The following is a 12,054-nucleotide window of genomic DNA, read 5'->3' on the forward strand; positions in this document are numbered from 1 at the left end:
GAAAATTTAAAAAAAATTTAAAAAAATTCAAAAAAGGTCAAAATCAAAACGTATCTAAGTCACAAAGCGGAAAATAATTACAAGAAATACAAGCAACAAAAGATATGTGTTAAATATTAGTAAACCATATTCGAAGGAACAAACATGAGATGAATTCGGATGAAAAATGAAACCATATCTTAAAATTAAAACAAAAATTTTACTACAAATTCGGAAGAAATGTATATGGATCATCGTCCAGTTTCCAATTTAAGAATTCATTTGAAGAGTAAAGGGCGTGTGTCAAAGGATTATTTTTTTAATGAACGGAGACAAACACTACCTTTATTTCAGGTGTTACTATAATCATGATAAAAAGCTTGTTGCTGTTAAAGTGTAAGCTAAAATAAGAACCCATTTTACTTTAGCCAAGATAATAACCACGCAAGATTACGTCATCCTTACGTACATAACCGTAGGTACTCTAACCAACACAAACAAGGTTGCTCATTAGCTACGTCATCGGGGAAATCCCCTTCACCAGGGGCCCGATCTCGCACCAGAAAAAGTGGGGGAGGATGGTGGCCATACATTATTAGTGATTCTTCGTAAAGAACGAATGGGATTGTTTAAGTTCAATTTGCAAGTTGAGTGCAATTGAGTGCAATGCATAAATAGAACATAAATATTTAGTGCACACGTTTTTGATGAAAAAATGATATTATAAATGATTATTATAAATACTATTAATATTTCATGCGTTATAATTTGCTTGCACATAAATTAAATTATTATAACTTAGGGTTGCTTAATAATATGAAACGTAACTAATTTGTAAAAGCAGTCATAGTATCCCTCGTTGTTTTCATTAAACTTCATAACATTTAAATCTCTAAATGCCTTAATAGCGTCTGCTTGAAATTGTTGATACATGTCTTCTGGAATTTTTAGACTTTCATAAGCGATTGCGCGCACGGCCGCTGTAGGAAAATACGTATCGTCAGTGCAAATGGTATACTGTCTGTTTTCTACCGAAAATACGTACATGGCAAATTTTTGTCCATGAACTCATAGTGTCTTTCCTCATAGTTAAAGAATACTATTTTGAATTGCATATCAGTTAAAAAACGCCGAACGTCGCTTTCAACGTCAACAGAATCCTTATACGGACTGCAATGCATTTCATAGTTACATAGGTATTGGTTCCATTTTTGTTGTTTTGCAAGAAACGTGAACAATTCGGTAGATTTGGTACTTGTTGGAAAGTAACATAGCATCTCTCCGCCTGATTTCAACATTCTTTTGATTTTCTCAAAGGCTGCCCTACGAATAGCAAATTAATGTAGTTAAGTAAAATAAAATTAATTTATTACTTATGGTTGCTGAATTGTTGAAAACACAAAAATGACACCACATAATCAAAGTGTTGCTCATATTCATTCGGCACATCACCATTCACAATATCCATAAGTTTGTACGCGAAAATCGGATGTTTGCCATAATGTAACTCGGCGTATTTAATGTAATCAGGTGATATGTCGATACCAATAATTTCCTTAGTCGACCTTGGCAGTTTAGGCAGAATGTAATCATAAGTTACGTTACCGGGTCCACAGCCAACGTCGAGAATTTTGCAATTTTCCTTCCAATGTAGACTGCCATTAAGCTTAGTTAAAGCTTCTATCGCTCCTTGCTGCGACAACACTCCGTATTGTACGTATGATTCACCCTTTTCCATACTACAAGGTGATCTATATGCGAAGGTCAGATACACTGTACTCTTCAAGTGTTCTTTGCATACTGACTGTGGTAATTCTTCACTTGTTAATTAATAGCTAATGATAAAGTTATCTCAGTAAAGGTCAATCTTGCTGTTTCATAACAGTTTATAAAACTTTCTTATGCCAATATCGTAAATGGAATTCCCTATCTAATTGTTATGCACAATTATCTGTCCGATAACTATATTTGTTATGATTCATCTATTGCTATTGCTCAATACTTTTTGCGAAACTTGCGTAGAAGCGGTACTATGAAAATTGTGAGAAAATGAGCTACACCGCCCTATGCAATGCCCACTGTATTATTAGGGTGAGGGCAATTGATTCACTGTTAAACAAATTATCGAATATCGTAGGCAGTAGCATAGTGGTTTGTTTTGTTACTGGACCTACATTTGTATACAATCGGCAACAGCAATACTAAAAAACAAGCCTATATTTCGGGATTTACTTGTTCAATTCTATGATTCGAACAAAGCTTTGTCTCCCTTTTAAGAAAGACATTTCTAAAAAAGGTAACGAAGTTATGCCTTCAAATCGTCGAACTAAACATTTTATGAAAAAAACACAAATATATCCAGAAAAAAACGAATCGCAGTATAAATCTTGGTAGAAACCTGAATTAAATCATTATATCCATATGTTTACACAGTGCCATTTGTTAAGAAGTAGACATAGGGATTTACGTGCATTGTTTGTCCCTATTTCTAATTTTAAAATACAAAATCTGAAGAGCGCCCAATTTTATGCATCCAAAATAACTTCTTAAAACAAATAGAGATCTGGCTGTTGTATTAATTAATTTGAATATTGTCTCTTGGGTTCACAGAAAATAAATCTCTCAAAATAAATTCAAGTTTCTACACCCCAAGTTCTATAAATCCACATAATTATTGTCTGGTATGCTATAAACCATCTTCACAAAGTTTCAAAAATCAATATTGAATATAATAAATGGCAATTTTTTCTTTAGATGCCCTTGATTTTTATTTTTGTCCATATGATTTCAATTGGGTTCAGTTCACAATGGTATGGTGGTAACCCCAAAATGATTTTGTTACTGCTCCGAACCATTTCGTCAGTTACATAAGTATTGAGTTTATCTCTGGGTAGTTGAAAGAGATAATGAAGTTCTGAACGAATCATATCTGCATTTGGTTTGCATTAACACATGACACAATTCTTGGACACGAGAAGAAAAATCTGACATGAAAACTCTATCCGGGTTGCGCAATGAGTTAGAATAAACGCATACCTAATTAATTGATTTATTGTAAAGCTTGTTTGGACAAATTCCCCGCACGCAGACGGTCGACAAATAATATAAGACAATCTTAAAATTACTTACAGTGTTTCTCTTTTAGTAATTCTAATAATCTGGTCGTTCAACGGTTTGCGACAAAAAAAGCGCGCTTAACTCCACACACAAACGCTGACAGCTTTTGCACATCACTTCAGAAATCTTGATTACAAAGAACATTAACTTGATGAATGAAATGAGGAATTACCGGAGGCTGTTCAAACGGTGTAATCTGTTAACCTTGATAATGTCAGAACCTTGACAGAAGGCACCACAGTGCCCTAAAACTGCTTTTTTTTACTTTAACTTGCCTAATTTTTTCTGAATACGAACAACACACGTTGAACTTCTAACAACTTTGTCACAACTTTCGTTAACCTTCTTCTATACAGAAATATTATGAAAACGACGAACTACGTCTTCAATCAATCAAATAGGCCGAATAAAAAATAGCGTAAAGAACCGTACGTTTTCCAACTGTCGCGAACCAGCTAGCAGCCGCCTAAGGCTTGCCGTACTTAAAGAAACACCACTTTCATCGTAGAGTAAATCTCCTTACTAGTCCAGTAAGCAGAGGTTTTTTACAGGAAAAAAATGTAGAATTTTTTTTCTCACTGGTTCTATATGTCTTTTGGGCTGCTGAATTCGAATCTGAAGTTTGCCACCTCGCCAGGCATGAGCTTCTCAAGGAAAATTGCAAAAACCTCATATTTTCGGCAGTTGTTCCAGTTTTTTAACTATAACTCGAAAACTAAGCGTTTTTGGTGAAAACTGTAATGTACCAAATTAAAGTAGACAAAATTTCCTATAAATACGTATAATAACTGTAAAGTCTGGAACAATCCATAACGTCGTTAGAGGGTGTTAAAAAAATGGAATTTCTTATCCTTTCGCTAAAAAGGTTTAAAAACGTTATTCTTCTAGCTAGTGCCCTACTATCAATTTCGTACACCTCCAAAATGAATTATTTTATGATTACTAGGTATATCCTAGTTACATTTCAATAAGGGCAAACGAGAGTGAGGCCTATAGGTCAACGAGCCTCCTAGCCCAAACCAAAATCGTACTACTTTCATTTTAAGGGGAATAATGTTTTGATAAAAGAAAACATATTGGAACAAATTTTTATTTACACAAAAAATAAAGCAAAAACACTATTTTTCTAAATTTTTATGTTCATTCGTCGTCGGCGTCCTCATCTGCAGAATTATCACCTAAAACAACGAAAATGGAGGCTTTAGATAACTATAATAAAATCAATGTCGTTCATGTCCATTACGGCCAGAATTTAATATGTCTTTGCACAATAGACTTTAATATTATTTATAAAAAAAAGATAAAACTGAAAATAAGATGGAGAAGAAGAAGTCATTACCTGCATAAAGCTCAGCATTGCGTTCGCAGATGATCCGTTTAGAAGGTCCAGGCTGTATCTCCGGAGCGACGTAATGTTTTCTCTTTAGCCCTTTCTGGTCAGTGGATTGCTCGAGTTCTTGAAGGATAGGCGCTGGTCTCTCTACTAAAAAAAAATTGTGATATTTTGATGTTGATCTGTGCAAGTATAGTCTCTTATTTACAGGATACATACTAGATTAGAATAATAATTACTTCCAATAGTATAAATTACCTTCGAGCTTCTCAGGTGAAACGTCTTCATCGTCATCACTCAGCATTATTTCTATATTAGAGCATCTTCCTTCACAATGCAGACACAGTCTGGAGCAGTATAACCCAACCCTTATACATCCGCAATTGCCCTTGCAACCTTTATGGCACTTGCAGGCAATGAGTTTCAGAAGCTTCTCTGGAGCTGGGGGCTCAAGGGTCGTGATGGGAATCAAGTTGCCTTTAATAAGTTTCCATCCCCACTGCTCAGGTAGTTGAATATTCCCCAGCCACTGCTGTACTTGGTGAAATACCCTGTAACAGTGTTGTTGGGCTGCAGCTTTAGTGGGAGGGATGGACGCTACATTTCCGCTAACCTTAAATGCTGATGACACATACTGTTTGTAACGCAGCTTATTAATTGAAGTAGTGCGATGATCTCCGCCATACAAGGCCACTAGGAATTTTTCCCCTGCCTCCGAAATTTCTTCTGATGTGGCACGTGGGCTTCTGAATTGTCGAATGTAGACTGACAGATCAGGATACTTTGTAAGGGTTTTTATAAACTTGACTTTCCCTTGTTTGAACAGAGCAGATGTGGAGTCACAACCACTGACTGCATGTATGAATAGTATATGTTCTGCCAGGCATTTATCGATGGTACTTGAAGGATGGTAAACAGATGGAAGATGTTTGCCTTTTCCTGGTTTTAAAAAGTATACATTGGATGACGTCAGGGTTCCAATCATAATAACCAGGAGGTCTACATCCTCACCAACCACTACAACAGTTTCGTGCTCTTCAGCAAGAGATTGGGCTGTTTGCACAATCAGAGTGTCTGCATCTTCACTTGCTTGCTTCGTGTCAATTTGCGATGCACTCAGTTTCTGTAGAAGCATGCTAATGAATCTGCTTTTGTTGTAGGGATTAGACAAAAACTTTTCCTGGGGGACCGTGGGCACCATTTTGTCATTGAATTGGATGTCAACTGACTGAGTCATGGATCTTCTCATGCGCTCCATTTGTTTAGTTCCTCTTTGTGCGTCTGAGTAGCCGTCGAAGACTACTACTGCGGTTGATGTATATTTTTTCTTTAAGTATTCAATGTAGCTGTCACAAATTTGACCAAATGTCTTCTTTTCAGGCCACACAACTTTGTGTAGAAGAAATCCACCGTCAACAACATATTTGGGATGTTTATCCAATATAGATGTGTCAGGTTCTCCTCGAAAAGCTTTGTACAGTGTCGATTTTGTCCCTTTCCTCATTAGACCACCTTTCTTTTCGTCAAATAGGGCAAGTGGAAAGGGGCTCAGTTCGTATGTCAAGAACTCCTCGAGTTCCTCGTCTGACTCTTTAGCAATACTCATGCGTTGAAATAGGGTAGTTGGATTAACAACTACAGATTGATCATGAACTATTATTGAAGATTTCATGGTGGCAAGTGACAGCACCCTATCTCTTCGCTTAAACTTAACTGACTCAAAATTGTTGCCAGCAATTGCCAACATTTTGTCAATACACTTGACTCCTTCCTCCCTAGACAAGTGGCAATTTATTTTTTCATCACCCATGACCCCTGTGCTTAAAGAAATGAGCTCAGCTGTCTTCTGGAAGGGCGGGTGTTGGTGGAACCACTCCATCATTTTCTTTGCATCAATATTGTCTCGGGTTTGCGAGGATTCTCGAGTATCTATATGTTGCTCTGATGATGCAAAATCTATACCGCTAAATCGTTCCACAGCATCGCAAATCTTTCTGTACGTTGCCATTCCCAAAGTCCATCTTGACAGAATAGCGTCGCTGGTACCACGACCTCTAGTGAGCCCGCCAGAAGATTTCATATGCTTCATGAGCTCTTGCTCTATGCACATATCACTCCATGTTCCACAACGAAATTTATTGCTTCGCCGAATAGTGAACCCGCCTTGCAAAGTAAAAGCTTTGAATTCATTAGGGGGCATAGTGTTTTGTAGCTCCATCATATCCTGTAAATACAGGTGGCAGCACTTCGCATAGAGAAAATGTCCACTGGAATGGAAATAGGGAAGCATGTCATGAATGGTTTCCAGGTGTAAAGTCCAGTTGCCTGTTCTCTCTGCATCTATGAAAGTTAAAATTAGCGTGACCATTTGAAAGTACTGACTCCACAATTTGGCAGTGGGCCCTAAGTTTGTGAATTGTTCAAGCTTGTCTTTAAATTTTGAAACAAGCTCCTTAACACAATCCATGTCATGTGCGCTCAAAATTTCCGATCGATCAGAGCAGTACAAAATTTGTTCAATTTCGGATTGAAATGAGGCAGAAAAATCTATTGTTTCCAATATTATTGAGGCCAGAGTCCTGTGAGCCAGCATGTGTGCTCTAACAGCCCTTGCATAGGCGTGACCTGTCAGCAATTTTTCAGTGCTAACAGCAGCGTAAATGAGGTTGAAAAGTTCCGATAATCCACTACCTTCCATTATGAAGCCCACAGCTCCCATAAAGGACATCAGTAAATGAAATCCACCCAGCCGTAGAATCACATGTTGCAGTTCGGGGTCTCCCTGACGACTTGCAATCACTTCCCGCGCCTTCAGGTAGAGTGGCTGATCGAAGGTAACAATAGTGCTTTGTTGGTTTAATGATTTTGATTTTTCAACACTACTCAGTAAAGCAGTGTAGATCGTGTTATAGTCGCTTGGTGGTGAATTAATGAATGGCTGGCAGTTAATATATGTAATGTCGTGAGGTTTATTTCTTGTTAAGTCTTCCATAAACCCATTCCACCCACCAATTCCTAGACGGTTCATATGTTTTCCATAGAGCCACAGCAAGTGTGATGCAGATGGGCTAACTAAACTTTTGTGACTGAAATTTAAAGTTAGAGGGTTGATTTGAATAGCAGCTAGGCCTGGCCCTGTCTTTTCAAACACTTTCACTGGAAGGGTTCCGAGACATCCAATAGTTTCTGCTGAAGGTAAATCCTTTAACCGGTCGATGTGTGGACTCGAGACAACAGCCGACTTTGGAGTGACACAAATGATGCCACCCATCGAATGGAATGTGTTGTGCCCATCAATAGTTCCGATGTTAAAGTCAGCGTTATCGTAAACAAATTGAGATAGTGCTTGTTTCCTAAGAGTTAGATGTGGTTCCAACATAGAGGACATTTCAAAACGTACGGCTTCTGTGTATGATGAACAAAATCCCAATGAACTTAGCACATCGATTAACCTTCGTGATCCGTACTTCTTGTACAAAAAAGTTGCAACGCCCACTTGCAAAGGAGATATATATGACTTTGGCCTTATGGCTGTGAGCAAGCAGTCGGCTATTGCAAGAGATTGCTTCTTCCATTTTTCGAAATTTCCTTTTTTCTTGCTCATTACTACAGCATCTGTAAAGGCTAGGAGAGATTCTGGAATTAGGTCGTTCAAATTATCTATAAAAGTATCTGATGAAGGGTACTGTGTCAAATTGTACACTTGAGAGCGTGCATCTTCAACAATTATAGCAGCTGCTGTTTCAACGATCCTTGTCCTTTCTTCTTTCTCTGACAACCTATTTTGATACCAAAAATCATTAATAATCTTGTGACCTGTGGACTTGAAACACACAATATAAGGCATATTGGCTGTTATACATATATCATCGCCATACTTCTCAAGGAGGCGCTGTTTTACTGTTCTTGGGTGAGGACGACAGTCACTTTCAATCTTATTTATTAGTTCTTCAATTGTAAACTGGCATTCTTCAGAACTATCTTCAATGTAATTGAAAATGCATTGCATTTCTTCATCCACATCATTTCTAGGCCTACCTTGTGTTTTTGTTTGTCTTTTGGGAAGGTATAGCTCTTTCATGCATAAAAAATGGTATTGAGCATCAGCAGCTGGCAAATCATGCACTGAACCTATACGAAGTAAAATAGCACGTCCGACTTCATCATTTCGATCTTTCAGCAGCCTCTCTATGTTTTTACCTACAGTAAATTGGGTCACAGGGTACACAGGATTACGGCGGTATGCTGGTTTTTTTATTTCTTTGTTTGAATAATCTGGTGGCACTTCCTACCCACATATAAAACAGTGGGTTTTAAATGAGAATTGGGGAATATTGGAGCGAAGTGCAGATGAATTACTACTTTGTATATTCCTCTTACGGGCAGCATTAATTAATTTTTGATTAGTATATCTTTTCCTACATTTTTCGTGAACCTCAACCTCTTTAGCAGTCTTATATCTATTAAACAAATCTATTTTACCATCCTCTCGACCTTTACTTGCTTCAATGAAACCTTCCAACCCCTTTTCCTTTACTATAGATGTCTGAGTTCCATCATCTAACGATTTGTCACATATTATACACTCGCGAGACATGTTCATTATTTTTCAGCGCACAAATAACACTCGTTTTATTGTTTTATTAACAGCACGGCACCGCTACACGAGACTAACTAAACTGTATGGAGTGGAAGACGGAAAACAGCAGGTAGTGTTTTTGGTTGGTGGAGGGGGGTACAATAATGTTTACTATCATTTATGGTATATTATACAGCGAAGTTTTTCAAGTTAAGTAAATGGATCCATAAAGGATCGTATACCTTCCTAGCAATATATTCAAAGGCTGCGGAAAATGTTTTTGGCATTTAAAAAAAAATGTTTTTCACGTTTTCCCTTATTGAAATGTAAGTAGGATATACCTAGTAATCATAAAATAATTCATTTTGGAGGTGTACGAAATTGATAGTAGGGCACTAGCTAGAAGAATAACGTTTTTAAACCTTTTTAGCGAAAAGATAAGAAATTCCATTTTTTTAACACCCTCTAACGACGTTATGGATTGTTCCAGACTTTACAGTTATTATACGTATTTATAGGAAATTTTGTCTACTTAATTTGGTACATTACAGTTTTCACCAAAAAACGCTTAGTTTTCGAGTTATAGTTAAAAAACTGGGAAAAAGTGCCGAAATATGAGAGTTTTTTGCAATTTTCCTTGAGAAGCTCATGCCTGGCAAGGTGGCAAACCTCAGATTCAGATTCAGCATTTAAAAAAACATAAAAAACGATGAGAAAAAAAACTTCGACATTTTTTTCCTAGAAACTGTTTCTGATCCTTGGATGACTGAACTATTAGTCCTAAATCAACGTGGCAAATCAATAGTGGCAGTCGTTTTCTTAAAAAGTAGTTATATTTAGTACAAGTACACAATGTGGTACCTACTTTAAAAGGTACGGGCAAGAACATTGGTTCCAATCATGACACATCTAACACGTTTAGCTGCGTAACTGAACATGAAGATTTATTTAATTATTTAGTCTCTCTCTCTCTCTCTCTTTCTCTCTTTAACCGTTGCGTCTTGTAGAAAAGAAATTGAAAGATTGGAAGGGAAGGGACGTGGAATTTTTTCCTGAACACACAAAATCACTTGTGATCATTGAAGTCAAACATACGACAAACACGAAAAAACTACAACAAACTAATGAAAGCGAATTCCTAGTGATAACCTTCCAGCCGGAACGCGATATACATTTTTTTAAAATTTGGCGTTAGCTGGGTACTGTCTTAGTGTCTTAGTAGTGCTTCTGATTGTATGTCCTCGGGAATGGAGATGTAGTCTAATAGCCATTCCTTAAAGAATTTCAGTAATACATATTTGGTAAGTACTTCAAGATATTTATGCTATATTTTTTACTGTTTTTATTGTTTACTATTCCTTTGGGCTAGTATATCTGCCTATAAAGAATATTCCAACTTTCTTGTGCCATAAGTAATACAAAAATGGCTTATTCGCCAAGAAAATGTTTCGTGGTGGTACATTTCTACCTTCAATAACTGCAAACGTAACAGTTTAAAAACAAAATTCTATAGCTACACATTTCAAGGACCTACCTACCGCAGTAGAAGCTGCTGCCGTAGCTCCTTTTTCGTTGATTTCCAAAAACGTTTTCTGAATGATGTTCCCCACTACTGGAGATGGTGTAGTGTCACTCATTCTACTAAAGTCTGCTCCTATTGAAAATGGCGTCCGCACGCCCATCTGAAATGTACATACCTAAGCGGGTAGGTATTTCCGGAAAATATTCATGTTACTTACATTTTTTAAAATCGCGACGAGGTCAATGTTGCATTCTACTTTAAATATAGGAATTGTAACGCTAACTGCATGGTAGTTTAAAGACCTTCGATGGGGAAGATAATCTGAAATATTTTCTTCGATCTTATCAAGACCAAATCTGGTGGTAGGTAATATAAACGTCATAATTACATCTTGGTCGTAAAATGGCAGTTCGAGAAACTGAGCTTTCAACACCGCGTCTTTACGATATTTAAATTTATTTTCTGATCTCATCATGTTAATTAAAATGCTTTTGTTGTTATTCACGTGAAATCTTATCCTATCTGTGAATGTAGGATCGAACGGGTATAACCAATCGCCATTAAAATATAACCCATTTACGGCTATAATCTCCGTTCCTTTGTGAATGTCTGGACTACTTACAATTTCTTTGATATTGTGCTTGGTTTGGTTTGCAACCCAATCATTAATATAATTGATTACTTTTTTCGTTTCATTGAAATTTACAACTTCAGTTGTAGCTCGAAAAACCTTTTTGGAAAAATTCTTGAACTGCTTCTTAACGTGATATTTATCAGAGATGTATAAGTTGGTAGCCATTTTAAATTCACATTTCTGTTTGGATTTGATACTGGAAAGCACTTTTGAGAACAACTGCTTTGTTTTCGGGTTATGTATATGTAAAGCAAGTTCATCTGCTGTTGTACCATTCGCACCAGCGCGAATTAATGCAACTACTATTTGGGCAGATAAAGGGCAGAATAAAAAGTTACTGGTAAGGTTGAGCCTTCGTATAATCTAAAATTGATTAAGTTGCGTGTTCAAGTGTTTCCAAAAACTTACCTTGTAACCTTCGGCGGTGAATTTGCTATTTGCATCGTGAAAATCATCAATAAGTTTAGAGGCCCTAGCGCACCATATAATTAGAGCTAAACACAGTGTCGGTAAAATGTACATAATCGTGTAATGGACTATACGGGCTATCGGTTTCACAGTAATAAAGTGAAGTGCGTATCACATTATTGTGTATTCGTTAACACCTAATAAAAATTGTAATTGTTAAAATGGTATCGGCTATCGTAATGACTACAGATAACCAATGCGACTACAAGCGATTTGTGCGAAAAAAATAATTCCTTGTGATTTATCAGCAGGAGACTATCCTACAAGTACTTTCAATAAGGGTGATACTAATAAGTATTACGTCCTGTTCCGCAAAAGTCCCCATATACTTTTTCAATGGCACCACTTAATGTGCGAACCACGAACAAAGCTGTTTATGGTTTTAATTTCAATAGTAGAGTATTTGTAATACTCGTAAATCT

At 36.9% G+C, this 12,054-nt stretch overlaps 3 protein-coding genes across 7 annotated transcripts; all 3 read right to left on the minus strand.

Moving 5' to 3' along the window:
* Positions 1-710: 710 nt before the first annotated feature.
* LOC116164812 (juvenile hormone acid O-methyltransferase-like) lies at positions 711-1,796 on the minus strand. The gene is made up of 3 exons (XM_031479033.1): positions 1,353-1,796; positions 1,025-1,302; positions 711-959 (listed from the first exon to the last, which is right to left on the minus strand). The coding sequence occupies exons 1-3, from the start codon at positions 1,715-1,717 to the stop codon at positions 778-780; spliced, it is 825 nt and encodes a 274-aa protein (XP_031334893.1). The 5' UTR covers positions 1,718-1,796; the 3' UTR covers positions 711-777.
* Positions 1,797-4,145: 2,349 nt separating this feature from the next.
* Positions 4,146-8,648, minus strand: LOC116162674. 2 transcript variants are annotated; one of them, XM_031476336.1, is made up of 3 exons: positions 4,688-8,648; positions 4,436-4,579; positions 4,229-4,274 (listed from the first exon to the last, which is right to left on the minus strand). In XM_031476336.1, exons 1-3 carry the CDS (start codon positions 8,508-8,510, stop codon positions 4,237-4,239), a joined length of 4,005 nt encoding a protein of 1,334 aa, XP_031332196.1. In that variant the 5' UTR covers positions 8,511-8,648; the 3' UTR covers positions 4,229-4,236. The 2 variants fall into 2 exon arrangements, with proteins under 2 accessions (XP_031332195.1, XP_031332196.1); XM_031476335.1 differs by having other exon boundaries at positions 4,146-4,579.
* A 1,543-nt stretch (positions 8,649-10,191) lies between these two features.
* LOC116164623 (serpin B8-like) lies at positions 10,192-11,750 on the minus strand. Of its 4 annotated transcripts, none has more exons than XM_031478822.1 (4): positions 11,573-11,750; positions 10,748-11,527; positions 10,547-10,705; positions 10,192-10,485 (listed from the first exon to the last, which is right to left on the minus strand). In XM_031478822.1, the coding sequence occupies exons 1-4, from the start codon at positions 11,684-11,686 to the stop codon at positions 10,387-10,389; spliced, it is 1,152 nt and encodes a 383-aa protein (XP_031334682.1). In that variant the 5' UTR covers positions 11,687-11,750; the 3' UTR covers positions 10,192-10,386. The 4 variants fall into 4 exon arrangements, with proteins under 4 accessions (XP_031334682.1, XP_031334680.1, XP_031334681.1 ...); XM_031478820.1 differs by having other exon boundaries at positions 10,543-10,705; positions 11,573-11,747; XM_031478821.1 differs by having other exon boundaries at positions 10,543-10,690; positions 11,573-11,744.
* Positions 11,751-12,054: the final 304 nt, after the last annotated feature.

The sequence above is a fragment of the Photinus pyralis genome, unplaced genomic scaffold, assembly GCF_008802855.1.
Source record: "Photinus pyralis isolate 1611_PpyrPB1 unplaced genomic scaffold, Ppyr1.3 Ppyr1.4_LG2, whole genome shotgun sequence".
Lineage (NCBI taxonomy): Eukaryota > Metazoa > Arthropoda > Insecta > Coleoptera > Lampyridae > Photinus > Photinus pyralis.